Here is a 27,808-nt window from a genome sequence, read left to right on the forward strand (position 1 = left end):
ACCTTTCAAATCTGAGAAAATTTAAAAAAAACTCCCTCCTTCCCTCAAACAGCCACCGACAACCATCCCTCCCTCCCTCAAACAACCACAAGCACGCGCCGCCACCGACAACAAACAACAACCACAACCATGCATCCACGCACCACCCGACCTCCTTCCTTCCCTTTTCAGATTCGTTCACCCCGACCTCCAACCGCCATTACTCCCACCATCTCGTTTTTTCAATTTTTAATGTTGGTTTCTGATTTTTTTTTTACAAACGTATGTTGGTTTTTTTATACAACCACAATGTTTTGTTCTTATTTCGGTTTCTTTTATTTCGGTTTTTAATTATCTACCATTCATTTGATTTTTGTTTTGTTCTTGTTTCGGTTTTTTTTTACTTTAGATCTAGTATTCTTGGTTTTTATTTTGGTTTTTTTTTTTTTTAATTTCAGATTCGGTTTTTGTTGAGGTTTCCAATGTTTATATAATTTGAATTCCGTGTTTACTTGTGTCGGATTCCGTTTTTTAAGGTATAGATTCCGTTTTGTAAACGGTTGTATTTAATTTGTTGGTGTTTTACATCGTTTTTTTATTTTAGATCTAATATTGTTGGTGTTTATCTTGGTGTTTAAATATTGTTGGTGTTTTACATCGTTTTTTATTTTTTATTTTCGTTTTACATCATTTTTTATTTTAAATCTAATATTGTTGGTGTTTATCTTGGTTTTTTTACAAATCTCGCCTTGTTAATATCAGTTAAAATTTCACTTTTTTTTTGTTAAAATTACACTTTTTTTCGTTAAAATTACACTTTTTTTCGTTAAAATTATACTTTTTTCTGTTAAAATTACACTTTTTTTCGTTAAAATTACACTTTTTCTTGTTAAAATTACACTTTTTTTTATTACAATTACACTTTTTCTTGTTGGAATTACACTTTTTCTTGTTACAATTACACTTTTTCCTGTTAAAATTATACTTTTTCTTGTTGGAATTACACTTTTTCTTGTCACAATTACACTTTTTCTTCTTACAATTACACTTTTTTTTGTTACAATTACACTTTTTATGTTAAAATTACACTCAATTCTGTTACAATTACACTTTTTCCTGTTAAAATTACACTTTTTCTTGTTGGAATTACACTTTTTATTGTTACAATTACACTTTTTCTGTCACAATTACACTTTTTCTTCTTACAATTACACTTTTTTTGTTACAATTACACTTTTTATGTTAAAATTACACTCAATTACATTACAATTACACTTTTTCTGTTAAAATTACACTTTTTCTTGTTGGAATTACATTTTTTTCCTTTAAAATTACACCTTTCTACTTTAAAATTATACTTTTTTCGGTTAAAATTACACTTTTTCCTGTTAAAATTACACTTATCTCTATTAATGACTAAAGTTACACTCTTGGACTAAAGTTAGACAGATTAATTTGGACTATTTGGACAATTTGGACTAACTAATTTGGACAATTTGGGCAATATGGACTAACTAATTTGGACTATTTGGACTATTTGGATTATTTGGACGAACTAATGGAGTTTACGACTAAATTGAATACAATATTTACAACTAAATTTGGACTAAAATTATACAATTTTGGACTAAAAAAATATTTTTAGACTGAAAATACACTATTTACGAATAATTTTGAACTAGAACTAAAGTTACACAATTCATTTATTTTGAGTCATTTAGATTGTGCAATTCCAATCATTGTCCACTAAAGTGTAACTTAGTAAATTGATAGTGTGTCTATCTTTTATCATTTTATGAGTGTAATTTTAGTCCACAAAAGTGTAATTTTAGTCCCAAAAAGTGTAATTTTAGTCTACAAATGTGTAACTTTAATCCACAAATGTATAAATTTAGTCTACAAAAGTGTAATTTTAATCAACGAAAGTGTAATTTTAGTCCATAAAAGTGTAATTTTAATCCAAATGTATAACTATAGTCCAAATTTGTGTATCTTTAGTCCAAATTGTGTAATTTTAGTCCAAATTGTGTAATTTTTGTCCAAATTTCTGTAACTTCAGTCCAAATTGTTCTAACTTTAGTCCAAAAGCGTAACTTTAGTTATTGAGAAGATAACCTTAGTAGAGATAAATGTAACTTTAATGAAGACAAGTGTAATTTTAAAGGAAAAAAGTGTAATTTTAACAGAAAAAAGTGTAATTATAACGGAAAAGTGTAATTTTAACCCGAAAAAACGTGTAATTTTAACAGAAAAAAGTGTAATTTTAACAAAGAAAAAACTGTGATTTTAACCCAAAAAAAGTGTAATTTTAACGGAAAAAAGTATAATTTTAACGGAAAAAAGTGTAATTTTAACGGAAAAAAGTGTAATTTTAACCCATAAAGTAATTTTAATAGATCCTAAATCACACAATACCAAAAGAAAATTGTAAATACGAAATTTGGCAAATATATAAAACAAGACGGATATTAACAAAGTGATATCAACAAGAAAAAAGTAAAAAATGAGATTTCATAACTAATAGATTTAGTACTATAATTTTAACCGGAAAAAAAAGTGTAATTTTAACACAAAAAAGTGTAATTTTAACGGAAAAAAGTGTATTTTTAACAAGGAAAAAACTGTGATTTTAACCCAAAAAAAGTGTAATTTTAACGGAAAAAAGTGTAATTTTAACGGGAAAAAGTGTAATTTTAACGAAAAAAAGTGTAATTTTAACCGATAAAGTAATTTTAATAGATCCTAAATCACACAATACCAAAAGAAAATTTTAAATACGAAATTTGGCAAATATATATAACAAGACGAATATTAACAAAGTGATATCAACAAGAAAAAAGTAAAAAATGAGATTTCATAACTAATAGATTTAGTACTAAAATCAAACTATAATTTGTAAGAATGTCAATAACCGGAAAAAAAAAAAAAAAAAAAAAAAAAAAAAAAAAAAAAAAAAAAAAAAAAAAAACGGAAATGAACAAAAAAAAACGGAGATGGGTTAAAAAGAACAAAACATTAACTACAACATGGAAATGAAAAAAAAAAAAGACCAAAACATGAAAATTGAAAAAAAAATAACAAAACGGAAATGAACAAAAAAAACGGGTCAATGAAAATTGATCTATTTTAGTAGATCTAAGATTAAAATAAAAAAAAACTCACAAATTTAAAACAATATTATATAGCAAGACGATATAAGGAGAAAAAAACAACAAAAAAAATAAAAAGAACACCCAAACATCAAGATTAAAAAAAAAAAAAAAAAAATGAGGTCGTGGCGGCGGCGGCGGTGGTGGTGGTGGTGGGGGTGGCGACTGTGGTGGTGTCCGGTGGGTGGTGGTAGGTGAATGAAGAATAGATGAGTAAATGATTTATTTGGATTTTTTGGGTTTTTTATTTGTTTGGTTTTTTGGGTTTTTTTTTCTTGGGTTTTTTTTAGAGAATATGGAGAAGTGAGATATAGAGAGAGAATGAGGAGATGTGATAATGAGAGGTTAATGGTTAGTGATGAGAACTAATGGAGTTAATAAGAAAATTAGAGGAAGAGAGCAAAATTAGAGGATTAACCATCTTTTTTGTGTTTCATCCTATCCCTTCATTTTCAAGATCCAAAGGCTCACAATGAGACTTATGGACTCACATGTAAGAGGTGGACTTACATGATCTTATTACTATATATATATATATATATATATATATATATATATATATATATATATATATATATATATATATTCCAAATCTCAAAATTTCGATATTTTGCAACTCGCATGTCTGCAACTTTTCTCCATAAATTAAACAAAATTATAGAAAATTTATTGCCAAAATTAACTTGACTAATAAACATTTAAGTTGGAAATTTAGTTGATAGGTTCATATATTCCGAATCTCGAAATCTCGATATTTTGCATATACTATTCTGCAACTTATCTCATATATTAAACAAAGAGATTGAAGAAATCTAGGTTTCATGACAGTAAGGTAATAATAGACGATTTTAGCTGGGTTTGTTGGTGTTTTGGTCGAAAATGAATTGAGGATCGCTTAATTATGTTTTTATTATTAAAAAAATTGGTGATGGGTTATGTACTTAATATGGGGTGGTGATTTGGAATGGTGGCCAGTGTATTGGAGTGTGTAGTATGAGTATTTCTTTTAGTTTTTTTATTTTGGTATAATGAGTACTACTTTTAGCAATACTAGTTTTAAAAGCGTGAAATTCACGGCTGTTTTATACTCCGTGGTTAGATGATTACCTTTGAGCTAATACTTCATATAGTTAATAAACTTAAAGTAATACGAAAGTCGATATTATATAAATGTAAAGCATAACAAATTAGTGTTGGTTATTTGTACAATTCGTATCCATTTTATTAAACTTAGTTATTTAAAGTACGTTTCTTGATGGTCACTTTTGATTACTATACCTCGGGTAACCGAGATGGTAGCAGTTTCATGCGCTAGGTGGTCTTGGTAAGGCACCTTGATGTATGGGGGTGTTACAATCTCCTCCCATACAACGCCTTAAACGGAGTCATCCCAATACTCGTATGGTAGCTGTTGTTGTAAGAAAACTCAATCAAATTCAGCCTATCTTCCCAGCTACCACCAAACTCCATCACACAAGCCCTTAACATGTCTTCCAAAGTCTTGATAGTTCTCTCTGTCTGCCCATCTGTCGCAGGATGAAATGCAGTACTAATCTTCAAGGTAGTCCCCATCAATTCCTACAACTCTTGTCAAAACCGAGAAATAAACCTCGCATCTCGATCTGACACAATGTCCTTTGACACTCCATATAACCTCACTACAATCTTCTTATATTCATTTGCCAACTGCACCTTACTCCACGTATCTTTCATGGGAATAAAATGAGCTGAATTGGTCAAACGATCAACGATCACCCATATCATGTTATTACTTACTGGCTCCTCGGTAATCCCACAAAGAAATACATGGAGATATATTCTCATTTCCACTCAGGTACCTCAAGAGACAGAATCTTACCTTGCTGTCTTCCCAAGCATCAAGTTCTCGTAATCCTTGGATGAGAGATACAACTTTTTGTGGGCTTGTTTTTTGTTGAAGAAGCTGAAATTGGTATATTATTCTGGGGCAAAGGAAACGGAAAGGTTACTCTCACTCACAACCGACGAGGGAGACTAAGGCTCATTAATGGTGGTGGAGTCCATAATAATGTCTGAACTCCCACCACTTTCAGCTTGCTCACATTTTATCTCACTATTCAACAACTTCACACTCTTACAAGAAGCGTCACTCATGGAATCAAGAGGCACAAAACTATTGTCCATATCAACATCAAGTAATGGTTTTTACCTTTCCTGTCACAGCCTAAAGGGTCAAATTGAAAAACGGCCCGTTTTCCGTTGGAATTCATATGTAAGGTTTTTTGTCACTGAACGGAATTCACGAGCAATATCCTTATTATTACGGTCAATATTCAAGGAATGCTCAAAATTAACAAGGGCCTCCTCGAAGAGGTTCAATTTTTTCAAGGCAAAGCCTCAACGATATAAGGCTTTCGCATTGTAAGGATCAATCTTTAAGACAAAATTGCAAAAACTTCATGCCTGATAATAACGAGAGAGTTTCAACTCGCAAGCCGCTAAATTAAGGACGGGGGAAAGGGCAAGGGTAGAGGCCACAAGCTGATCATGTGATGGCAAAAAGCCAAGAAAACAAAAAAAATTAAGAGCCAGTTTATAGAGATTAATAGCTTGGGATTGTTCAGTTATAAATTACCGCAAGTGAACGGTGTCTGTTGTAGCACTTACGGGTCGATCTCAGGGAAGTGAAGGTTGAGTACTAGTCGATTTAAGATTTGATTTATCTACGTCAAAATAATATTTGTGTATGTGCGAGGTATGACAGAATGAAAATACATATAATAATTGGATAATAAGATTAATTCAATAATAAAAAGCTCTAGGACAACGGTATCACCATTAACATAGATTGATCAATATAGACTATTGGAAGGAATAACATATTTAATTGTGTACTTAGGTGAGACTAATTTTCTGGTTTTAATTCTGAAAACTAAAATCAATACTTGTTATTCTCTCTCGAGATATAAGAAGCCTTCCTATAGTGAAATAATCCTATTCTCATGGGTCTTATAACTCATATAGGAGCTTTAAGGATCAAAATTAAAATGTCTCGACTATCACTCTCACCATCCTCATAGGAGAGGTCTAATTTTGACTCGGGCTCTCTAAGTGGAAATTCAACTCTCATTGCAATTTACACTAAGTAATTATTAATTATATTTAAATCACAATATATATGCTAACTCAAAAGGACTAAACTCAACTCTCATTGTAGTATTAATCAAGAGCTACGTATATAGATTATGAACAATAAATTAATACTTTAACACAACCCTATCAAACCTAAGTACAACCTTTAAATAATGTTTAGAAAATTATAACATTGACCAATCCATATTAAGGCTCCACCGAGCCCTAGACAAAAGACTACTCACGATCCATAATTATAACTAAAATAACAATTTTAATAATAGAAGATAACATATTTAAATAAATAAATAAAACAAATATAAAAGAGATAAATAAGGGAGATAAATATAGTATTAACTATGGCAATGGCAAGTTGAGAACTTTGAGCTTGTCGTCAAATAATAGCATGAAAGTGTAAAAATATGAATAAGATAATTGATGTGAATAATGAGAGAATAAATAGAATTTAATATGAAACTAATTATTTTATTGCTTATTGTTATGTTCTACTTCCCTCCATCTCAAATGCAAATCACCTTCTTTATATAGGTGATCATGTGAGTTTCTAAATTAAATAATACACGTACGTTTACATCACTAATTAATGTAAATACATTACATGTAAAATTATTCCTACAGTTTATGGTATTAGTGCTTGAAGTTTCTTCAAAATATGAATGTTTCATGAATTAAATAATTAATTTGAGATATTTCATGTAGTATTTATCAGAATAACTCTTCACCCATGTAAATGTTAGCATGCGCTTTCCTCATAAATCCTTCAATGTAACATCAACCAAATTGAATGTTTCATCACTTTATTTTCAATGCTTCAACTTTTGTAATTGTGCTTCTTTATTTCATGATTTGTAAATGACGGCCTTGTCAACATTTTATTCAATTCTTGGCTTTTCATTTTATTTTGGGCTGCTTTGTCTTTATTTTGTGGACTTGGAGGTTTTGAATCTGAGCTTGAAGTCCTTATTTATTTTGTCGTCTTTTATTCATCGCATCGCTTAGCTGTTTAGCTAATATCAGCATCAAAATAGCTCATTCCTACAAATAATTATATAAATCGCAGTAAGATGTTCTAGGAAGGAAATTTTTATTAAAATGAAATATAATGCTGAAAATATAAGTAAAATTATGGGAAATAAGTATATAAAATATAGTAAATTATACGCTTAACAAATTCCCCCATGCTAGACCTTTTCTCGTCATCGAGTAAACTCCAGAGGCATAAATAACTCATACACAACAAAAGGTCAAATGTGGCAAAAGTCAAGGGATAAAACAATAATTCAACCAAGGTTTTCGAAAATAAATTAAACATAAGTTGAAAAATCATTTTAATTTCGAAATAGAGTTTAAGATCACAAATTAGCTCGCAAAATTAATCACCCTAACAAATCCAACAAAATATTATGTAATGTGCCCAAGTGACCTTTCAATCTTACCACCAACCATCTAGACAAGTGACAAACCAGTGGACCCTCACTTTAGGGAATGTAAACGCGGAAAATCACTACTCTCATGTGTCCAAGTTATAAGGACACGGGTCACACATATAAATCTAAGCCTAAACTTGCCGACTACTACATGTCAAGAGGACTTTTATGGGTTGTAACGGGGCTAGGGGTTAAAGGTGTGGATTATTCTGGACATGTGGTGTTAAGAGTAAGAGTTAGCAAAGAACTTGTCAAATCTCGGTCAGAAATATGGATACAAAAACCTCCAACAACTACTCTTCATATAAAATATAGAACAAACACCAATTTTTTTTTTCCCAAATTCCATGATTTAGAACATACATCTTTATAAATAGTAAAACTCGAACCCCATTTATTAACAACTATAACCCTTTTTCTTTTTTTTTTTCAGATTTTTTTTTCTTTTTTTTTTTTACTTTGGTCTTTTTCAATTTTTTTTCTTTTTCCTTTTTTTTTCTTCAAACAACCATCAACCCATTTCATATATCAGTGTTCACCAAATTACCATCAGTTACTCCCCGTGCTTCGCTTGTATCATAGCTTTACTCAAACCGAGAAAAACAAACACTTCACTAACCCTTACTAGGGTAGGATAATGTACGGAAACGGCTTGTAATGTTGGGTTAACAAAGAAATAAGGCTAAAGGCTCAAAGGGGTTGCAAATAGGAAATATTAAATTCGGGACGGCTTTTTGGCTCATGTAGCTTATAAACAAATGAATGCCTCTATCATTCATGCAATCCTAATGGCAAGTACTAATCCTAAACCACTCATGAAAGAATTAGAATGGCATGGATGTCCCAATCTTATTTGGCTATGTGATCTCACGGCTTTTGGTCACATGGTTATATTGTCATAAGTCTAGTCAAACCATCTTACCGCTTTCAGTGTCACAAGAAAAGCACAAAACAAAAACTTTATCAGACTTTCAAGGGTAAAACTGTCTTGCTTACCTCATGTGATCAAAAATGAAAAATCATTGCAAATTTGAAGATAATAACTTGATCAAATTATGCTCAACATCCACAAGACTAGCCACAAATCAATTGCATTTTTTTTTTTTTCAATTTTATATATTTTTTTGTGTTTTTTATGAAATATAAAAAAAAAAAATGTAAGCTAATTTAAAAACTTAATCAATACAATTACCCTCCCCCATGCTTAAACCAAGCATTGTCCTCAATGTATGAAATTAAAGAACATCAAATGATTAGGGAAAGGAAACGAGCTCACCAGGCATTGTCGCATGAAATTTGAGCACGAGCGTGACCTGTACAATTTAGCTTGTACTGATTAGTTCATTTTATTTATAATTTTTTTTTGTTTTTTTTTTTTCAATAAAGATTCATGGGTTGCCTCCCATGCAGCGCTTGTTTAACGTCACGAGCCTGACTCCTTTGTAGATTAATTCGCAGGTGGAACGATAGAAAGCATGAAGATTACTTTCTCATGAATAGGTTCACCAGTAATATAGTGCTTAAGGCGCTGACCATTGACCTTGAAGCTGCCTTTTGCTTCATCAAATAATTCAACTGCTCCATATGGAAATACCTTAGTGACACGGAATGGCCCAGACCACCGAGAACGAAGCTTACCCGGAAATATTTTCAACCTAGAATTAAAAAGAAGAACTAAATCCCCTTCATGGAATTCTCGCCTTAAAATGCGCTTGTCGTGCCATCTTTTAGTCTTCTCTTTATAAATACGAGCATTCTTGTAAGATTCAAGTCGAATCTCATCAAGCTCATTTAATTGCAAAAGACGATGCTCTCCAGCACTTTTATAGTCATAGTTAAGGGCTTTGATGGCCCAATATGCTCTATGTTCTAACTCAACTGGTAAATGACATGCTTTACCATACACCAATCGAAATGGGGAGGTTCCAATTGGTGTTTTAAAAGCAGTACGATAAGCCCATAGTGCATCATCTAGCTTGATAGACTAATCTTTGCGAGACCTAGCAACTGTCTTCTCTAGGATAGATTTTATCTCCCGGTTGGAAATTTCAACTTGTCCACTAGTTTGAGGATGGTAGCCAAGTCCTTGTCGGTGTTGAACCCCATATTTCTTTAAAAGAGCTTCAAATTTCTTCTCAATAAAATGGCTCCCACCATCACTAATAAGAACTCTAGGGACACCAAAACGGGGGAAGATAACCTTCTTAAGGAATTTAGATACAACTCCAGCATCATTTGTAGGGGAGGCGATAGCTTCGACCCATTTTGATACATAATCCACAGCTACTAGGATGTATTTGTTTCCGAAGGAGGACGGGAATGGACCTTGAAAATCAATGCCCCATACATCAAATATCTCAACCTCAAGAATAAAGTTTAGAGGCATTTCATTCCTCCTAGAAATGTTTCCTGTTCGTTGACATCTATCACAACCCTTCACATATGTTGCAACATCCTTGAATAAGGTTGGCCAATAGAAGCCACATTGAAGGACTTTAGCTGCAGTTTTGGTGGTACTAGCATGACCACCACATGGCAAATCATGACAATGGGAGATAATGGAATTAGCCTCTTCATTTGGCACACATCGTCGGATAATACCATCAACACAAGACTTGTAGAGAAAGGGGTCATCCCAATAATAATGCTTGACATCACTAAAGAATTTCTTCCTTTGGTGGGAATCATACCCATGGGGTGTAACTCCTGATGCCAAATAATTCACAATGTCAGCAAACCATGGAGTATTAACAATAGCAATAGCAAATAACGATCGTCAGAAATGAATCATCAATAGGAAGGCCATCGAAGGGCCTTCTTGAACCGACGAGATAGGTGATCGCTACTAAATTGTCAAGACCCTTTTTGTCTTTAATCTCCATATCAAATTCTTGCATAAAAGAATCCAAATAATCGATGCAGGTTTAGCATCTTTCTTGCTCAAAAGATACTTGAGTCTTTGCGTGATCGTGTGTGCACAATAACTCTAGATCCTACTAAATAAGATCGAAACTTCTCAATAGAAAATACCACAGCCAACAACTCCTTCTCTGTGGTGGTGTAATTAGCTGCGCCGCATCAAGAGTCTTGCTCGCATAATAGATGGCATGTAGCTTACCATCATGTCTTTGCCCCGATCATCGCTCCTCTTTGCATGATCACTCGCATCACACATTAGCTCGAATGGTAAGCTCCAATCCGGTGGCTAAATAATCGGGCGCTAATTAAAGCTTTTTTCAACCTTTGTTAAAAGCTTCAAGACAAACATCGATGAACAAAAATGGGGTATCTTTAGCTAAAAGCTCTGTCAAAGGACGAGCAATCTTAGAGAAATCTTTGATAAAGCGGCGATAAAATCCTGCATGTCCTAGAAAACTCCTTACCCCTTTCACATTAAGAGGAGGTGGTAGATTCTCAATCACCTCAATTTTTGCTTTATCTACCTCAATACCACGATTAGACACAATATGTCCTAAGACGACCCCCTCTTGTACCATAAAATGGCACTTCTCCCAATTTAGCACAAGATGAGCTTCTCGGCACCGATTCAATATTTTTTCAAGGTTTATCAAACAATCGTCAAAAGTAGCGCCAACCACCGAGAAGTCATCCATAAACACCTCCATAATTTGCTCCACATAATCGAAAAATAGCCATCATACATCTTTGAAAAGTGGCGGGAGCATTACATAATCCAAATGGCATCCGACGATAAGCATAAGTGCCAAATGGACATGTAAATGTCGTCTTCTCTTGATCACTTGGATGAATTGGGATTTGGAAAAATCCGGAATACCCATCCAAGTAACAAAAGTAGGAATGTTTTGCTAGTCTTTCAAGCATTTGGTCTATAAATGGAAGGGGGAAATGATCCTTCCGAGTGGCTTTATTCAATCGGCGATAGTCAATACACATTCGCCACCCGGTATGAGTTCTTGTAGAAATTAGTTCATCCTTATCGTTTTTACGACGGTCATCCCCCTTTCTTTGGAACGACATGAACTGGGCTCACCCATTTACTATCAGAGATAGGATAGATTATTCCCGCATCAAGTAACTTCAAGACCTCCTTTCTGACAACCTCCTTCATATTAGGATTGAGGCGTCGTTGAGGCTCAATGGAGGATGCATTGTCGTCCTCGAGAAGGATTCTATGTGTACAAAAATATGGACTGATTCCCTTAAGATCGTCAATTGCGTACCCAATGACACTTTTATATTTTCGAAGAACAATCAACAATTTAGAAATTTGGCTGTCATTGAGTGCACTATTGACGATAATCGGGTAAGTTGAATTTTCTCCTAAAAACACATGTTTTAAAGAAGATGGAAGTGGTTTTAATTCTACCTCGGGAGGCTTAGAACTCTCCCCTAGCTTATCCGTTACCCGCAACGCCTCTCGGAGGCTCGGTTAAATGAGATGGAGAGGAGTCAAGCATCCAAGCATAGGCTAACAACTCTACATCCTTAGAATCAGTGTTGGTGAGACAATCTTGTAGTTTATCAGACGATGTACACTCAAAAGAGGGCTCAGACAAGTACTCCTCTAAAACATCAACTCGGTAGCAACTATCACTCATAGAAGGACCACCCATAGTTTTGCTAAGCTCAAATTCTACCTTGTGTTCACCAACTTGCAATGAGAGCTTTCCACTCCTCACATCAATCATAGCTCCAAAGAGTGGCTAAACATGGACGTCCCAAGATAATGGGTACTTGAGTGTCCTCAGGAATGTCCATGACAAAGAAATCACATGGAATAACAAGTTTCCCAATAGCTAAGGGAACATCTTCAACGACCCCAAGTGGAAATTTGACCGACCGACCGATCGCCAATTGTAGTGAAACTCTAGTCGGCTTTAGATCCATCATTTGCAACCTCTTAAAAATCGACAGAGGCATAAGGCTAACACTAGCCCCCAAATCACACAAGGCACGTTGAATATAAATACCTCCAATAGAACAAGGGATTGAAAAACTGCCAGGATCGTCAAGCTTTTGAGGAAGCTTGTTAAGGAGTATGGCACTACACTCCTTAGACAAGTTAATAGTCGTGCTTTGGCTCCAAGTTTCTTTTTGTTAGAAAGCGGCTCCTTGAGAAACTTTCCATAAGATGGGATTTCGTAAAATAGCCTCCAAAAAGGGAATATTAATGTGCATTCCTTTTAGGATATCTAGAAATTTTCCGTACTTTTGCTCCAATTTTGCCTTGGCTAACCTTTGAGGAAAAGGTACAAAGTGCACATATACTCTAGGTGGAGTTAACGAAGCTTCCTTCTCATAAGCTTGCTTCTTTTCAACTACAATTTCCTCCATCGCCTTGCCCTCATCCTCGATCACAATAGCTTCATCTTCAACAAACATGCTCTTAGGATTAGTAGTCTCTTCAAGTACCTTCCCGTTCCTTAAGGTTAATGCATTCATCTGACCTTTTGGATTAGCTTTGGTGTTTCCCGGGAACTGACCTTGAGATTTCACAGACTGACTTACTTGTTGGGCTATTTGAGCAAGTTGAGTTTCTACCATTTTATGTGAGGATTTTAGTTGAGAAATTGATGTAGAAAACTCTTCATTTTTTTGGTTTTGGTCCCGTATATATTGAGATTGTTGGGACAGAACTTGCTCTAACATCACCTCCACATTGGATTTTTGCGGAGCGTGAGGTTGTTGAAATTGTTGTTGGTGTTGCTGAAATGGGGGACGAGATTGCATAGGGGAATGATGATAAGACGGTCTTGGTTGAAAACCAGGCGGTTGCTGAAAAGTCTGCTTAACTTGATGTTGGGGATTAAATATTCTTGGTATTTCCATATGAGAGCTTAGGATTATGAGCCCATCCTGGATTGTAAGTATTAGAATAAGGGTCCCATTGTTGCTTCCCATTAAGAGCATTAACTTGCTCAAGCATAGAAGCATTCCCACACCCAGAAGAGTCATGCCCATTAACCCCACAAAGTTGACATATGGGCGATGAAGAACTAGAACCATTACTCAATTTAAGCTGAGCCACTTGTTGAGATAGATCATCAATTTTGGCTTGCATCACATTAACAAATTCATTTTTAGTCTTGCTCCCTCGAACATGACGGTCACCCCCCAATGATAAGTGCTTATTGCTAGATCCTCTATGAGAGCCTTGGCCTTGTCCCAAGAAATCCCGTCTAACCTCCCTCCAAAGAAGCGGCATTAAGGCTCATTTGCAGCTCCGGTTTTAAGGAATTGTAGAAAGTAAGAATCAATACACAATATGGGATCCCGTGATGAGGACATTGCCGCTGAAGTTCCTTGTACCTTTCCCAAGCTTCATAGAGAGACTCGTCTGCATGTTGGACGAATCCTGTAATATCATTTCTAAACTTGGCAGTCTTCCCTGGTGGAAAGTATTTTTGGAGAAAAGCCGTAGAAAGCTTATCCCAAGTATCAAACGAGTCAGGATCACAATTATTCAACCATTCACGTGCACTCCCTCGAAGAGAATAGGGGAATAATCTTAACCGAATGGCGTCATCGTGAGACTCCATTAATCTTGATGTCAGCCTTATCAAGGAATGTATTCAGGTGCTCGTTGGGGTTTTCAGTTGGTGATCCACTGAATTGATCGGTTTGAACAAACTGGATCAAAGAAGTCTTCAACTCAAAATTGTTTGCATCAATTTTAGGCTTTGAGATACTTGAATTGAAATTTGGCTTTGGAGCACTTTCATCTCGCATAGAGGTCATGATGATTGGTGTATCAAATTCTATAAAAGATTCAATAGTATCGAGTTCAGGCTCCTTTCTCTTCTTGTTTCTTTGAGCGTTTCGTCTCCTAGCTGTAGCTTCAATCTCATGGTCAAATAGCAATTCACCACCAGAATGTCGCGTGTGCATATAAAACTAACAACAAAACTAAAGAAGAAGAATTAGTAACAAAATAGGCGTACTTGCGTACGCTAAAAACGTAGTCTAAAATAATCTAAAATTAACTAATATCAAACCGTTACTTCCCCGGCAACGGCGCCAAAAAACTTGTTCAGTTATAAATTACCGCAAGTGAACGGTGTCTGTTGTAGCACTTACGGGTCGATCTCAGGGAAGTGAAGGTTGAGTACTAGTCGATTTAAGATTTGATTTATCTACGTCAAAATAATATTTGTGTATGTGCGAGGTATGACAGAATGAAAATACATATAATAATTGGATAATAAAATTAATTCAATAATAAAAAGCTCTAGGACAACGGTATCACCATTAACATAGATTGATCAATATAGACTATTGGAAGGAATAACATATTTAATTGTGTACCTAGGTGAGACTAATTTTCCGGTTTTAATTAAAAAACTAAAATCAATACTTGTTATTCTCTCTCGAGATATAAGAAGCCTTCCTATAGTGAAATAATCCTATTCTCATGGGTCTTATAACTCATATAGGAGCTTTAAGGATCAAAATTAAAATGTCTCGACTATCACTCTTACCATCCTCATAGGAGAGGTCTAATTTTGACTCGGGCTCTCTAAGTGGAAATTCAACTCTCATTGCAATTTACACTAAGTAATTATTAATTATATTTAAATCACAATATATATGCTAACTCAAAAGGACTAAACTCAACTCTCATTGTAGTATTAATCAAGAGCTACGTATATAGATTATGACCAATAAATTAATACTTTAACACAACCCTATCAAACCTAAGTACAACCATTAAATAATGTTTAGAAAATTATAACATTGACCAATCCATATTAAGGCTCCACCGAGCCCTAGACAAAAGACTACTCACGATCCATAATTATAACTAAAATAACAATTTTAATAATAGAAGATAACATATTTAAATAAATAAATAAAACAAATATAAAAGAGATAAATAAGGGAGATAAATATAGTATTAACTATGGCAATGACAAGTTGAGAACTTTGAGCTTGTCGTCAAATAATAGCATGAAAGTGTAAAAATATGAATAAGATAATTGATGTGAATAATGAGAGAATAAATAGAATTTAATATGAAACTAATTATTTTATTGCTTATTGTTATGTTCTACTTCCCTCCATCTCAAATGCAAATCACCTTCTTTATATAGGTGATCATGTGAGTTTCTAAATTAAATAATATACGTACGTTTACATCACTAATTAATGTAAATACATTACATGTAAAATTATTCCTACAGTTTATGGTATTAGTGCTTGAAGTTTCTTCAAAATATGAATGTTTCATGAATTAAATAATTAATTTGAGATGTTTCATGTAGTATTTATCAGAATAACTCTTCACCCATGTAAATGTTAGCATGCGCTTTCCTCATAAATCCTTCAATGTAACATCAACCAAATTGAATGTTTCACCACTTTATTTTCAATGCTTCAACTTTTGTAATTGTGCTTCTTTATTTCATGATTTGTAAATGACGGCCTTGTTAACATTTTATTCAATTCTTGGCTTTTCATTTTATTTTGGGCTGCTTTGTCTTTATTTTGTGGACTTGGAGGTTTTAAATCTGAGCTTGAAGTCCTTATTTATTTTGTCGTCTTTTATTCATCGCATCGCTTAGCTGTTTAGCTAATATCAGCATCAAAATAGCTCATTCCTACAAATAATTATATAAATCGCAGTAAGATGTTCTAGGAAGGAAATTTTTATTAAAATGAAATATAATGCTGAAAATATAAGTAAAATTATGGGAAATAAGTATATAAAATATAGTAAATTATACGCTTAACAGGGATAAATTGCCTCTTTGAAAGGAGAATTACCCTTATCTTTCATCATACCAATAGAGTAAATAGACGGCTCTCCCATACTCATAATCTACATAATAAAACCCTCATCATCCACATCATTATCATCCAAAAGAAACAAATCTCCAAGATTAAGAAGAAGAGATGAATAATCCATAGTGAAAAGCGTAACTGAAAACGGAAAGAACCTAAAACAACTAGGAAAACAGAACAAATTCTAGACCCCTGAAGATCAAAGATAGTAGATAAAAATTGATCTTACACAAGAGGAAAGCTAGATGTACTAAAGGTAATTCACATGAAGTAAACATGGACACTCTTCGTTGAAGAAGAAGCAAACTAGGCAAATTAGTGACCACGATGCATCCAACATACCACAACAAAGAGATGAACTTGTCCTTGGAAAAGAAAAATTATTCGAAAGGAGGTGTTAGGTTACTCCAATCGAAGAAGGTGTAGGGGAAAGAGCCTCTAGCCGGCGACCTACGAGGTTGCGGTGAGGCCGTCGGCGAGAAATTTGTGGATGTAGTTGGAAGGCGGTTGTTAATATTTGGGGTTTTTTATTTTAGAGAGAATTCCTCTTTGGGTGGGTTTTGTTTTTTTGGGGTGGCTGTGTTCAAACTATGTCAAAGACGCGGCGATCACAATCACAGTAAATAGAAGCTGGATCAGGTAGCTCTTGAATGAATTCCTTCAATGGAATCTCGAGAGGCAAAAGCAAGAGGGAGATAAACTCATAAACATCCGGTTTTATGCTATTAGTTCCTAGGCTAAACCTTTTTAGGTTAGGAACAAATAACACGTAAATGACCCATATTTTTTTTGTTAGGTAAACCCACAAAGAAGTTAATTTATTACTTCCAAATTAGAATAACAGAGATGTACTGGGGGTGTCATCCGACCATGCTCTTCTACCACGAAACCAAGGATAGAAATGAGCAACCATATTAAAGGTCCGACGCACAAAAGGGAATGAGCTAAACTTAAACCAGTTACAAATAGACCAAATATCACTATGAAAAAGATGTCCTTCCTATCACCTATTCGAATATTCCACAACGCTCAACTAGTCGCTTTCAATAGTAACAATTTTAAGGACCGCCTCCATAACTTCCAATACGCCATAGTACACTGCGATCTCTTCGGCTAGTTTCGCTTCCATTTCCTCATGACCGCGCAACACCACTGCCCATGCAATTGCACCAAACCTATCAACGTACACCCTCTCCCCATCCTACACCTATCCCCACTATGAAGCCGACATCAAAGTTAATCCTCCTAGCGTGTCCATCCGACTTCTTCCACCGTTGCACCGACAACCCCTCATTCTCACTTTCACCCGATAAATCTCCCTTGTCCCTATTGTTCCTGCCTCTCCCTCCCGTCGACATCCCTCCCTAATAGCTCCTATTTCTATGATCAGCTTCTTAGCGCATTTTTAATACGACCCAGTATGGCCTCCACTCCCTGCCTTCGAAAATAACTTTGTTCCTCCTTCTTCAAATGGCATAACACCTCACCATTGTAACAACCCAACCAGCCACCGTCGTAACACAACCCCGATAAGATGGGATCTGCATATTTGGGCCCATTATTTGTCATCACTTAAGCCCAAAAGTACAAGGTCTTGTTACTAAGTGGTGGGTGGAATCCCTTATAAATATATCACAAGCTCCATATTTCCCCAATTTAGGACAACTTTTACTTTCATAACCTCATAGAGTGTTACAATAAATTTCATTCTCTACCTCCCATTCATCCCCCTTAACGTCTCCTAAATCCACTTCCTTACTTCCCATTAACCATCTCTCGGCCCTAACTCTAGTTCCATCCCCTCCCACCCACTCACACTTCCTGACCACATGGAGACAAGTCTCCACACAATCATGCAACAGGGACATATAATATTCGCCAATTCCGATCGGACCCATATCTTTTATTTTTTTGAAAGAGAAGAACAGTTGATTAATAGAACGCCTTACAAAACTTACAAAGGATATGCATAATCGAAAACCAATTAATGAAAACCAAAGAAAAATAAATCTCTTATAAACTAGGGATCTCAAACCAGGATATAACAATTCGGCTCGTCCTCTTATCGCTATCTTCATGTAGCTTTTAATTAGAGGATCCTTCGTCTGATTAATCATAAGAGAAAATTTATCTCTTACTGGTTCCAAAGATCGTTGACAAATAATTTGTACCTTTTGAAAGAATTGCGACCAATCATCAACGAACTACTCTTGTCTATATTACCGATAAAACTAAACTCTCGAATAAATGGAAAACCCCGAAATAAGGGACTGAAAAACGATTCTCACCAAAAGGGAGAGTGTTAGTGACTAATAGATAAATCTGCATACTAATAATTGAAAGATGAAATAATTTTGGGGATTACCATAGACTGATTATCGATGGAAGCCCCGCGTATGAATGATGAAGGCTAGAGTTTTTTGAGAAGATTTTTGTAGGGAGAAAACTCGTAATATATCTTTTAGATAATCCTAAATTATTTTCTTTTAACACGTTTAGCCAGAAATAGTAGAACCGTAAGTAGGCAGTAAGTAGATTATACATCCGATGTACTACAACCTATTGTATAGTTTCTAAGCATTATAAAAAAGTTTTTGAGTTTTGTTTTAAAAATTATGAATTTTACTATAGAGTTTCTGATTTCATTCACTTAAACTTCAGCTCAAAACAATAAAACTCAAAAATATTACATATGAACTTGGTTAAATTGAGTTTTAACGGGAAAAAAAAAATTAATTAAAATTTAACTTATAAACTTTAATAAGCTTAGAAAAAATACATTTATGCTAAAAAAATTTTGAGGTAATAAGCTGTAACACCCCGGCCCAAACCTTGGGTCGGGAGCGGTCACTCACGGTAGCTTGTCAGGCTGTGTACATGGCCCACAGATCAACACGAGTCCTTTCCAGCGCATTTTGTCCTCACTCATGCGCATCCCGGGAACCTTTCCAGGAGGTCACCCATCCTAAGATTACTCTCAGCCAAGCACGTTTAACTGTGAAGTTCTTTCGCATGGATAACCAGAAAAGAAAATGTACTTTGTTGATATGAGTAGTACTTTCAATCCCTTTAAGTACTAGTCAGATTTTAAGCCTAACAATGGACCTCTTCAATGGGTACCCCACCCGAATAATGTCTTCGGTTCAGTGAAGTATTGCATAAACTCAGAAAAAATATTCATATGTTCAAAAACAAATAATCTGACGTAAATACGATATATATTCCTTTTTCTCGTAAGCAATCCATTATTCTTAAAGAAAAATAAATAAAAATGGATATACCAATCTTCTTATATCTTATATCAAAAGAGAATAGGGGATTTGGCTATTTTGGCGCGGCATATACCCTTTGACTCTACCAATATTTACGATCAATGCCATCCTGTGATCCTGGTGTTATTTTCCATATTTTATCAAGTCTGATGCATTCCACCGCTTTCAACTTCTTATTCTATCTTCTCCATCATTCTTTTTCTTTTATTTTGATGTCCTCCAATGTAACACCCCCGCACACCAGGACGCCTTACCAAGGACCATCCCAGTGTATGAACGTTTTACTATCTCGGTCACCCGAGGTAGTAGATCAAATAGACAATAAAAGAACATTTATAATTAATTACTTTAACACTTTACAACCACGGTACAAAACTGAATACAAGTGATAACTATGAATGCTAAAGAACTCATGCGTCTGAACACCTATGCCGGTAGTGTGGTGACTCGATTCCCTCCATGCCCAACAGCAACAACCAAGTGTACCTGCTAAGCCAACAGCTCACCATCCCCGAATGGATCACCACAGTTTTGAAAACATAACACGGGGTCAGTTGCTGAGCAATTAAGATAAGACAAGTACGATAAATAACCAGCTAATCATCCACCAACCCCGGTCTCCCGATCTCACATAGTAACCGACTACACACCGAGGTGTGCAGCCCTGCCAGACTATCCATCGCAACAGGTAGCCCACGCCGCCAGTGGGGGACCGCAGCCCATCCCCACCAAGTCCAGCTCCTCAAAGAGCGACTAACAATCCCTGTCCCTTAATGTGTACATCCCCTCCCGTGACGGGTTCCACGGAGGGCGAACTAGGATGTGAAGCCACTCCCGCAAGTGACTCCACCACAATCACACACACCAGAGCATCACAGCTGTCACAACACCACAACCATCACAACACAGCCACATCACCACCGTCACCACAACACCCATACTCCGATGATCAGCAGATAACAACAATTACAAAACAAACACAATCTTAAATAAATTAACAGTAACCGAGTAGGGAAACCCTACCTCGACGCAAACCATGAAAAGCATCCTCACCCAGCCAAGCCCGACTCCAACACGCATCCTACAACGATAGCCAACCCCCATCATACAACTATCTTTAGTAGTCTACTAAAAGGGACACAAGGTAGAGACTTACCTAATAACGTGAACCGACACTGACACGGACGACGACCACGCACGCAACCTTCCTAAGTGAACCCCGTCTTTCCCATGGTGGAGATGTAGGCTATATATACATGAGAGTGTATGGAGGTAGGGGTGATAGGAGAGAGAGAGAGAGAGAGTGTGTGTGTGTGAGAGAGAGAGAGAGGCAGGCTAGGGTTAGAGAAAGAGGAACTGTCGAGAAAATGAGAAATAAAATGAATCTCGCGAACTTGCGTTTTATATTAACACGTCAACAGCAGCCATACTCGATCGAGTACTGGAGTACTCGACCGAGTAGGCTCTACTCGGTCGAGTATAGACGATACTCAGCAAGGTTACGCATTATGAACACAATCCACACACATAAAGACATACGAACTCTGCCCATCCTTGATACCACCACCCCACAACATTATTCAAACAAACATTCATACCACCATAACTATTCTCCCATGTATTACCGGCCAACAACTATCACACACAAAACATACAGGGAAATAATCATATCACAGATTCCCAGCAAAATATGTTCCTATCCCATACCACCTGTTTTTCATTATGCACCATCTTGTTAAAAGTAACACAACGACCAGAAAAGATACACATCCGCGAAACTTCCTTGCAACTTCAAGGAATCATACATGCAACTTCAATGCAACTTCAATGCATGTAATATAAATGTAATTTCAAATACTATAGACATAAATGTAATTTCAAATACTATAGACATAATTTCATCATTTGCTTTTGCGACATTACTCTTCCCCTCTTAAAGGAATTTCGTCCGCGAAGTTCACTACTAACAACTTCCCCATTCCCAAAATCAACACCTATATCCTAATAGTGACATCACACACAAACTGCGACTAACATTGATTCATGCTACGAAACTTAATTTATGACGTTACACAATTACGACTCATAGCAATATAATGTTACGGAAATTAAGTAATCTATATATATATATATATATATATATATATATATATATATATATATATATATATATATATATATATATATATATATATATATATAGATATTGTCACCGAATAATAATAACGCTACCAATTAACCGTTATCTAGTGACGTAATGACCATTAAGTTTCACTCATCCAGATTGGACTGCTATAATTGTAACCAATTACTGACACCACGGAAGATTGCATTAAATAACCAAGCATATATACGTACAGGACTTATGACAGCTACGACACCTTCTTGTCATTACGTCATCATTCACACATCATGTATATATATATATATATATATATATATATATATATATATATATATATATATATATATATATATATATATATATATGTGTGTGTGTGTGTGTGTGTGTTTATATATCGAATTGCAGCACCTTGAACAAGATAAGAGCCTTCATGTTGACCATGGCAATGTGAAGAAACATTCATATTTTGACATATTATCCAAGCACATGCATACATGTAACATGATCGTAGTCCATTCTTGGACAATTGGTTACGCTAAGCGATAGTATGAGGCACCCACACACTTGACACACCAATAATCAGATAGATCTGATGGTTCGGAAAATATCAAACACAAAAGGTTCCTGTAACAGTAACATTCAGCCGAGTATGAGTGGCTACTCGGTCGAGTAAACTCTACTCGGCCGAGTATAATAGTATACTCGGCCGAGTAAGCATTACTCGGTCGAGTAGTGTCTTTACTCGGTCGAGTTTAAACAGGCATAGAGCTTTCTGAGGCACTTCAACACAATGCATCCTCGAATTCACCTGCAACCAAACTTACTACCACCATACTAAACATAACCAACTCAAACGAGTCACTACACAATAAGCTAAATAAGTAACGGCCTTATGGCCGAGTACGGTCATCCAACAGTAAGAAATAAATCCGGAAAGTAAACATCCAACACAAAAGAAATAAATCCAGGAAATACAACAAAAGGATCAATAGCTAGGACCCTCCTCCATGTTCTGATCACCACCAGCACCAGAAGTACCTGCACCCGGAAAACCTGCTTCTGCCGAGTAGTCCCCTCCTAGCTGGCTGCCGTAGTTGGCTCCCCACGGTCCTGTGAGGCAGCCAAACTCGGTCTCCTCAGGTGGCCTCCAAAAACCGGAATCAACTCCGTAGATGTGGAAGACTCCCGTGTCCACTCCAGGTCCTCTCCACCAAAAAGGTTGCGCTAGCTGTGACCCTATGCCCTGATTAAGGGCCATCTCATGCATGTTGTGGAGCACCAAAGTAGTTGAGATCCGCTCAGACAAGTCACTCGGCTGCATCCTAGGGTCATGCACCGTGGGGTAGGGCGAGTACTGGTGAGAGTAGAAACCAGGGGTAGAGTAAGAGGGCTCAGATTCGACCGGGTCTGCCCTAGACTGCCTAACCCTACGGCGCTCACGAGGTGGGGGAGGTGCCTGCTGTCCCTCAGGTACCGTGACAGGCTCAGGTAGGTCCAAGAGAATGGTAGGATCAATCAGATAGGTCTGGGGCTCAGGTCTAGGTATAGCACAGGGTTCCCACTCGGCCAAGTGGTCAACAACAGGGAGATGGGCAGGGTCAGGAAGAACCATCCACATAAATCCCCTCACCCTCCAGGTATAAGACCCGTCATCCATCTTCCTCAACCATCTATTCTGACGCCAATACTAAGCGTCTATGGTAGGAACGGTCTCAACATACTCATCCCCTTCTGGAGGTGGGGCCTTAAAATCAGCCAGACGCTGAGCTAGGCGGGTCACTATGGCCCCGCAAGCATTATTTCGGGTCTTAGACTGGGCCATGCGCTCCAGACTAGAGCACACTATCCCCGGAGCACTATAATAGAACGGCTTCCTACGGTGCAGGTTAAGGTAAGACATAAGCAACATGACCTCATGAGAATTAAGCTTGCTCACATCATCTCTCGCATACAACAAACAAGTCATCATCTTCAGGAACATACGAAGGGAAACATGCTGCACATCATAGATCAGCATAGTACTGGCACTAGGGGCAGGTCGGCCAGTCAAGAAAGGAAGGTAGAGATGGGCACCCCTGTTCTTGGCCACGTCACTAAGGTATCCCGTCCCCTCTTCCCCTAAACCCAGATGGCCCGCAAACTCATCCAAAATCAGATCGTGATCCTCATTCATGAGGCGGAAGGAGACGGTCTTCTCCTTCGCATCATACTCGTACGAGCTCAAGAATTGTAAGGTCAGGTGGGGGTAGGACTTCTTCCTTAAATGGTATAACCCCTCCATTCCCAAAATCTCAAATATATGAATTATGTCTCCCTTAATCCCCAAGGTCTCTAAAATCTCGGGGTTCACACACCGAGTAGGTCGGAAAGGACGCTTTATCAAGGCTACAAAGGCCTTGCGCTGCTTGAAATCAGAGAAAACTACCGATGGATATGCCTCCACCGGTGGAACCACGGGCTCATGGCTAGACTGACCCGTCTCAAGTTGAACATTTGGACGGGTCCTCTTGTTTGTTAGACACACTAACAATATTGCAAAAGATGGACTGTTTTTCAATTGTATACAATTTTAAGACGAACTTTTACGACAAATTTTCTCATCAAAACACCAAATACTTTATTTAAAACATCGTTACCGACATCCAAAAGCTTGAAACCGAATGATAATCAAACAAAAGATGAGGTATTTCGATTTTAGCAAACCCTAAAACTCAAAAATCCAATTTAAACCCTGAAATTGCTCTTGTGACGGTATAGTCGAGGTTTATATACAATTAAATCCAAGGAATAACAAGAATAAGACTTAATTTCAGTTCCTCATGACGGAAAGTCGGAATATTGACAAAATTATACCATAACTTTGAAAACAAAGGAAGAAATTGATTTAAAACCTTACCTTGAATTGATTTGTGGCAAGTAAGAACAAGTTGACCACCAAGAATTTACCCAAAGAGCTTGAGGAAGGAGAAGTATGGAGTCTTAGAGAGAAGAAGAAGAAGAAGAGATGGGAGGCGGAAATAAGAAAAGAAGGGATGAAAATAGAGTTTTTGTATAACCCGGATGAGTCCCGATAAAGCAGTACTCGGTCGAGTACTGGGTATACTCGGCCGAGTGTCGACTACTCGGTCGAGTATTCTATATACTCGGTCGAGTTTTCAAGAGCAGTAGCGATTTTGATTTTCCACAAAATGAGCACTCGGTCGAGCACCTTCATACTCGGCCGAGTGTGGTCTACTCGGTCGAGTACGAATTTCTATTCGGTCGAGTGTCTAAGAGCTGAGATGAAATCTGAATTTTTAATGTTCCTGCAAAACAAATAGCATAGTTTGGAGTTCCGTGCAAACGGCTCGTCACTGTTAGAGCTTACTTCTATCACATAAACACGCATCAACACGAATTTTTGCACATCCATTACCAATTCGATCATCATTTCTACTTACATCCCTTACTTTGCTATAAGGACAACTTACATGTCACCCTTAAGCATATGTAACAATTAACTACTGCACCCGCAAAGTTTAACTCATATACCACATTATTACACATTCCACCGATCATATTGTACTCACCTCAAACTAAACGTTTACAAGACATCAATCATCGCATAACGCAGCCATTGACAAACAAATTATTTGACTTTCCCCTGGTCACACATTCCAGAAAACCCTTTCACCAACTCTAGGCTTTTCTACGCACGTTGATACACATTATTCTAACCACATATGCACACAACAACCATCATTAAGCAACGACTCTTACTAGCTACCCTTTTTCCCGTGTCTGGCTTAAGCACGATAAGGCCATGATTTTGAAATGAGGGCGCCTACTCACCCAAAATCTAGCATCGGTTGGGGCTCCCAACGCACATACACCAGGTTCATTTTAGTTGACACCCTACATTCATTGGATTCATTGGTTCAGGTTCCAAAATCGTCGGCTCTGATACCACTTTGTAACACCCCCGCACACCAGGACGCCTTACCGAGGACCATCCCAGTGTATGAAGGTGTTACCATCTCGGTCACCCGAGGTAGTAGATCAAATAGACAATAAAAGAACATATATAATTAATTACTTTTAACACTTTACAACCACGGTACAAAACTGAATACAAGTGATAACTATGACTGCTAAAGAACTCATGCGTCTGAACACCGATGCCGGTAGCGTGGTGACTCGATTCCCTCCATGCCCAACAGCAACAACCAACAGTACCTGCTAAGCCAACTTCTCACCATTCCCGAATGGATCACCACAGTTTTGAAAACATAACACGGGGTCAGTTACTGAGCAATTAAGATAAGACAAGTACGATAAATAACCAGCTGATCATCCACCAACCCCGGCCTCCCGATCTCATACAGTAACCGACTACACACGGAGGTGTGCAGCCCTGCCAGACTACCCATCGCAACAGGTAGCCCACGTTGCCAGTGGGGGACCACAGCCCATCCCCACCAAGTCCAGCTCCTCAACGAGCGACTAACAATCCCTGTCTCTTAATGTGCACATCCCCTCTCGTGACGGGTTCCATGGAGGGCGAACTAGGGTGTGAAGCCACTCCCGCAAGTGACTCCACCATAATCACACACACCACAACATCACAACTGTCACAACACCACAACCGTCACAACACAACCACATCACCACCGTCACCACAACACCCATACTCCGATGATCAGCAGATAACAACAATTACAAAACAAACACAATCTTAAATCAATTAACAGTAACTGAGTAGGGAAACCCTACCTCGACGCAAGCCATGAAAAGCATCCTCACCCAGCCAAGCCCGACTCCAACACGCATCCTACAACGATAGCCAACCCCCATCATACAACTATCCTTAGTAGTCTACTAAAAGGGACACAAGGCATAGACTTACCTAATAACGCGAACTGACGCTGACACGGACAACGACCACGCACGCAACCTTCCTAAGCGAACCCCGTATTTCCCATGGTGGAGATGTAGGCTATAGATACATGAGAGTATAAGGAGGTAGGGGTGATAAGAGAGAGAGAGAGAGAGAGAGAGAGAGAGAGAGAGAGAGAGAGTGGCAGGCTAGGGTTAGAGAAAGAGGAACTGTCGAGAAAATGAGAAATGAAATGAATCTCGCGAAGTTGCGTTTTATATTAACACGTCAAGAGCAGCCATACTCGGTCGAGTACTTGAGTACTCGGCCGAGTAGGCTCTACTCGGTCGAGTATAGACGATACTCGGCCGAGTAGCCTCTGCTAGGTCGAGTAATCAATCCTATAAAGTTCATGTTCCAATCTTAGTACCTCACCCATTCCTCCCTAAGGTCTTTCTTGGTCAACAGAGTCCTTAAATATGCTGAGTATTACATCCACCGCCTGAAATTTTGTCTTCATCCTTCACTTCATTCTTATCCATGTATGCAGAAATTTCTCCTTTATCATTCTTATCATTTTCATCCTCCATTCTCCACATCTTAATTTTTTTGTTATCTTTATGTAAAAAATAAACTGATTTTAATTGTTTAGAGATTACTGAGAATAGGGAATTTGACTTTGTTACTTCTTTTAAATTTCCATAGAAGTACAAATAATTGAACTCGAAAAAAATTAAACAAACAATGGCGGGAAACAAAGCTAAGAAGAAGGTCCTCATCCTTTGCGGTGATTATATATATTGAAGATTACGAGGTTCTTATCATAATCCTATTATTATCTTCTTATCATCATCTTTAACCTCTTATATTGAACACTAAATATTTGCTTAATTGCCAAAGAGAAGTGACAATGTTATCTCACTGACTATTGATACGTGCATTTTATATAGGTATTTTGTACTTCATTTGCACGCATTTCTATGCATATTTAGTAGTGTTTAGCTACAAATGTCCCCCGAATCGTCTACTTTGGTTTGTCTTGTATTATTTGCAGGTATGAACCGAAGATGAGTATAATCAAGCCTAATACATGTCCCTACGCATGC

The 27,808-nt window shown here is 36.9% G+C and overlaps 1 protein-coding gene and 1 non-coding gene across 2 annotated transcripts; one reads left to right on the forward strand and one right to left on the reverse strand.

The window, feature by feature from the left end:
* Window positions 1-13,475: 13,475 nt before the first annotated feature.
* Window positions 13,476-14,208, reverse strand: LOC141646307 (uncharacterized). The gene is made up of 2 exons (XM_074454247.1): window positions 13,854-14,208; window positions 13,476-13,723 (listed from the first exon to the last, which is right to left on the reverse strand). Exons 1-2 carry the CDS (start codon window positions 14,206-14,208, stop codon window positions 13,476-13,478), a joined length of 603 nt encoding a protein of 200 aa, XP_074310348.1.
* On the forward strand, window positions 13,940-14,046 carry LOC141619824 (small nucleolar RNA R71). The gene has a single exon (XR_012531816.1). It is a non-coding gene; the product is annotated as a small nucleolar RNA R71 (small nucleolar RNA).
* Window positions 14,209-27,808: the final 13,600 nt, after the last annotated feature.

The sequence above is a fragment of the Silene latifolia genome, chromosome 1, assembly GCF_048544455.1.
Source record: "Silene latifolia isolate original U9 population chromosome 1, ASM4854445v1, whole genome shotgun sequence".
In the NCBI taxonomy this organism is placed as follows: Eukaryota; Viridiplantae; Streptophyta; class Magnoliopsida; order Caryophyllales; family Caryophyllaceae; genus Silene; species Silene latifolia.

What these genes read in the sequence shown, in the direction of transcription:
- LOC141646307 (XM_074454247.1), bottom strand. Translation starts at nt 14,208, where the DNA reads ATGGAGTCTCACGATGACGCCATTCGGTTAAGATTATTCCCCTATTCT. An exon ending in TGCCGCTTCTTTGGAGGGAG is followed by an intron (nt 13,724 to 13,853) that starts GTTAGACGGGAT and finishes ATGTGATGCAAG; the next exon opens with CCAAAATTGATGATCTATCT.